The sequence below is a fragment of the Calidris pugnax genome, unplaced genomic scaffold (assembly GCF_001431845.1).
Source record: "Calidris pugnax isolate Ruff unplaced genomic scaffold, ASM143184v1 scaffold498, whole genome shotgun sequence".
Lineage (NCBI taxonomy): Eukaryota > Metazoa > Chordata > Aves > Charadriiformes > Scolopacidae > Calidris > Calidris pugnax.
Window position 1 is genome coordinate 439244 of NW_015091244.1, and position 2544 is coordinate 441787.

The 2544-nt window shown below is 62.0% G+C and overlaps 1 protein-coding gene across 1 annotated transcript in view; it reads left to right on the forward strand.

Annotated features, from left to right (window-relative positions):
* Positions 1-2530, forward strand: part of LOC106898690 (neuropathy target esterase-like) — a gene marked incomplete at its 3' end in the record, with an annotated part of 4272 nt that extends 1742 nt beyond the window's left edge. The window contains exons 3-6 of the mRNA XM_014960100.1: positions 641-800; positions 963-1043; positions 2209-2337; positions 2450-2530. Of these exons, the coding sequence (XP_014815586.1) occupies positions 641-800; positions 963-1043; positions 2209-2337; positions 2450-2530 (451 nt within the window). The remainder of the gene's footprint in view (positions 1-640; positions 801-962; positions 1044-2208; positions 2338-2449) is intronic.
* Positions 2531-2544: the final 14 nt, after the last annotated feature.

The following is a 2544-nucleotide window of genomic DNA, read 5'->3' on the forward strand; positions in this document are numbered from 1 at the left end:
GTCCACCCGTGGGGGTCAGGATCCATCCTGGAGGTGAGGCCCCTGTCCTGGGGGGGGTCAGGATCAGGCCCCAGAGTCTAAATCCATCCTTGGGGGTCAGGATCCAGCCCCAGGGGGGTCAGGATCTATCTCTGGGGGTCAGGATTGGGTCCCGGGGTCAGGATTGGGTCCCAGGGTCAGGATCCATCCTTGGGGGTCAGGATCAGGCCCCAAAGGGTCAGGATCAGGTCCCAGGTGGCTCAGGATCAGGTCCCAGGATCTGGATTTATCCTTTGGGGTCAGGATCCATCCTGGAGTTGAGGACCCTGTCCTGGGGGGGCACAGGATCAGGCCTCAGGGGGGTCAGAATCTATCTCCGGGGGTCAGGATCAGTCCCCAGGATCAGGATCGGGTCCTGGGGGGGTCAGGATCCATCCTGGGGGGGTCAGGATCGGTCCTGGGGGTGAGGACCTGCTCCTGGGGGGGTCAGGATCCACGGTGGAGCCACTTTCCTCTTGTTCCTGGATCTTTACGAGCTCGTGGTTTTCCAGCCGTGTCTCCTCATCCCCGTCTCCGTGGCCACTGGGGGTGGCTCCAGAGGGACCAGACCAGCTCCTGGTGGGCTCTTTGTCACCTGCTGTCCCCATCCTTGTCCCCGCAGGGTCCTGGGCCATTTCGAGAAGCCCCTGTTCCTGGAGCTTTGCAAGCACATGGTTTTCCAGGAATGCCAACAAGGTGACTACGTTTTCCGTCCCGGACAACCCGACACCAGCATCTACGTGCTGCAGGATGGGAAGTTGGAGCTGTTCCTCAGCGAGCCGGTGCGGGGACGGGGACAAGGAGGTGGCGGGGGGTTGGGGACACCCTGGCAGGGGGTTGGGGACACCGTGGCAGGGGGTTGGGGACACCGTGGCAGGAGGTTGGGGACACCGTGGCAGGGGGACGAGGATGGGAAGAACCAAGAGGGGGTTTGTGGTTGGCAGGACGGGAAGGAGACGGTGATGAAGGAGGTGTTCCCCGGGGACAGCGTGCACAGTCTGCTCAGCATCCTGGACGTCATCACGGTACCGACTGTCCCCAAGTGTCCCCCCCAACTCGTCCCCAATGTCCCCAAGCCCTCTCAGGACAGTTGTAGCTGTCCCCAAGCCTCCAGAGCTTGATCCTGGGTGTCCCTGAGCCACCTAAGCCTGGTTGTGGTTGTCCCCAAGCCCTCTCAGGACAGTTGTGGTTGTCCCCAAGCCCCCTCAATGTGACCATGGCCATCCCCAAACCCCCAGGCCTTGATCCTGGTTGTCCCCCAAGACCCCCTAAGCCTGGTTGTGGTTGTCCCCAACTCCCACCAGGACAGTTGTGGTTGTCCCCAAGCCCCCTCAACGTGATCATGGCCGTCCCCAAACTCCCAGAGCCTGGTTGTGGCTGTCCCCAAACTCTTCTAGGACAGTTGTGGTTGTCCCCAAACTCTTCTAGGACAGTTGTGGTTGTCCCCAAGCCCTCCTAGGACAGTTGTGGCTGTCCCCAAGCCCCCTCAGTGTGATCATGGCCATCCCCAAACCCCCAGGCCTTGATCCTGGTTGTCCCCCAAGACCCCCTAAGCCTGGTTGTGGTTGTCCCCAAGCCCTCTCAGGACAGTTATGAACTGTCCCCAAGCTCCCTAAGCCTGGTTGTGGTTGTCCCCAACTCCCACCAGGACAGTTGTGGTTGTCTCCAAACCCTCCCAGGTCAGTTGTGGCCACCCCCAAGCCCAACTGTGGTGGTCCCCAAGCCCCTCCAGCCTCACCATGGCCATCCCCAAGCCCAACCATGACCATTCCCAAACCCAACCTTGGCCATCCCCAAACTCCTCCAGCCCAACCTTGACCATCCATCCCCAAACCCAGCCATGACCATCCCCAAGCCCCACCAGGCCAACTGTGGGCATCCCTAACCTCCACCAGGCCAACTGTGGCCATCTCTAGGTCATCGGTCCCCAAACCCTTCTGACCCAACCATGGCCATCCCCAAACCCCTCCAGCCCAACCTTGGCTGTCCCCAAGCCCCACCAACTATCTCCAAGCCCAACCAGCCCAACCATGGCCATCCCCAAGCCCAACCATGGCCATCCCCAAACCCAACTGGCCAACAACTCAGTGCCCCCAGCAGACTTCACCATCCCCCAGCTTGCCACCAGCCCCCATCCATGGCCGGGATGGACCTCCCCCATCCCAGCAAGGCCACCAACGTGTCCCCTAGGGCCACCAGCGACCGTACCGGACGGTGTGTGCCCGGGCGGCGGTGGACTCCACCGTTCTTCGGCTGCCGGTTGAAGCCTTCTCGGCCGTCTTCGAGAAGTACCCCGAGAGCTTGGTGCGGGTGGTGCAGGTGAGTCCAGGCCTGGGGAGGGTTGGGGGGAGCACGGGGGGGGCGTCAGGGGACCCAGAGGACCATGGGGGAGGGGTGTGTTGGGTGTGATGGCTTCTTGTCCCCCCCGTAGATCATCATGGTGCGCCTCCAACGCGTCACCTTCTTGGCTTTGCACAACTACCTCGGGTTGACGAACGAGCTCTTCAGCCACGTGAGTTCCTGGTG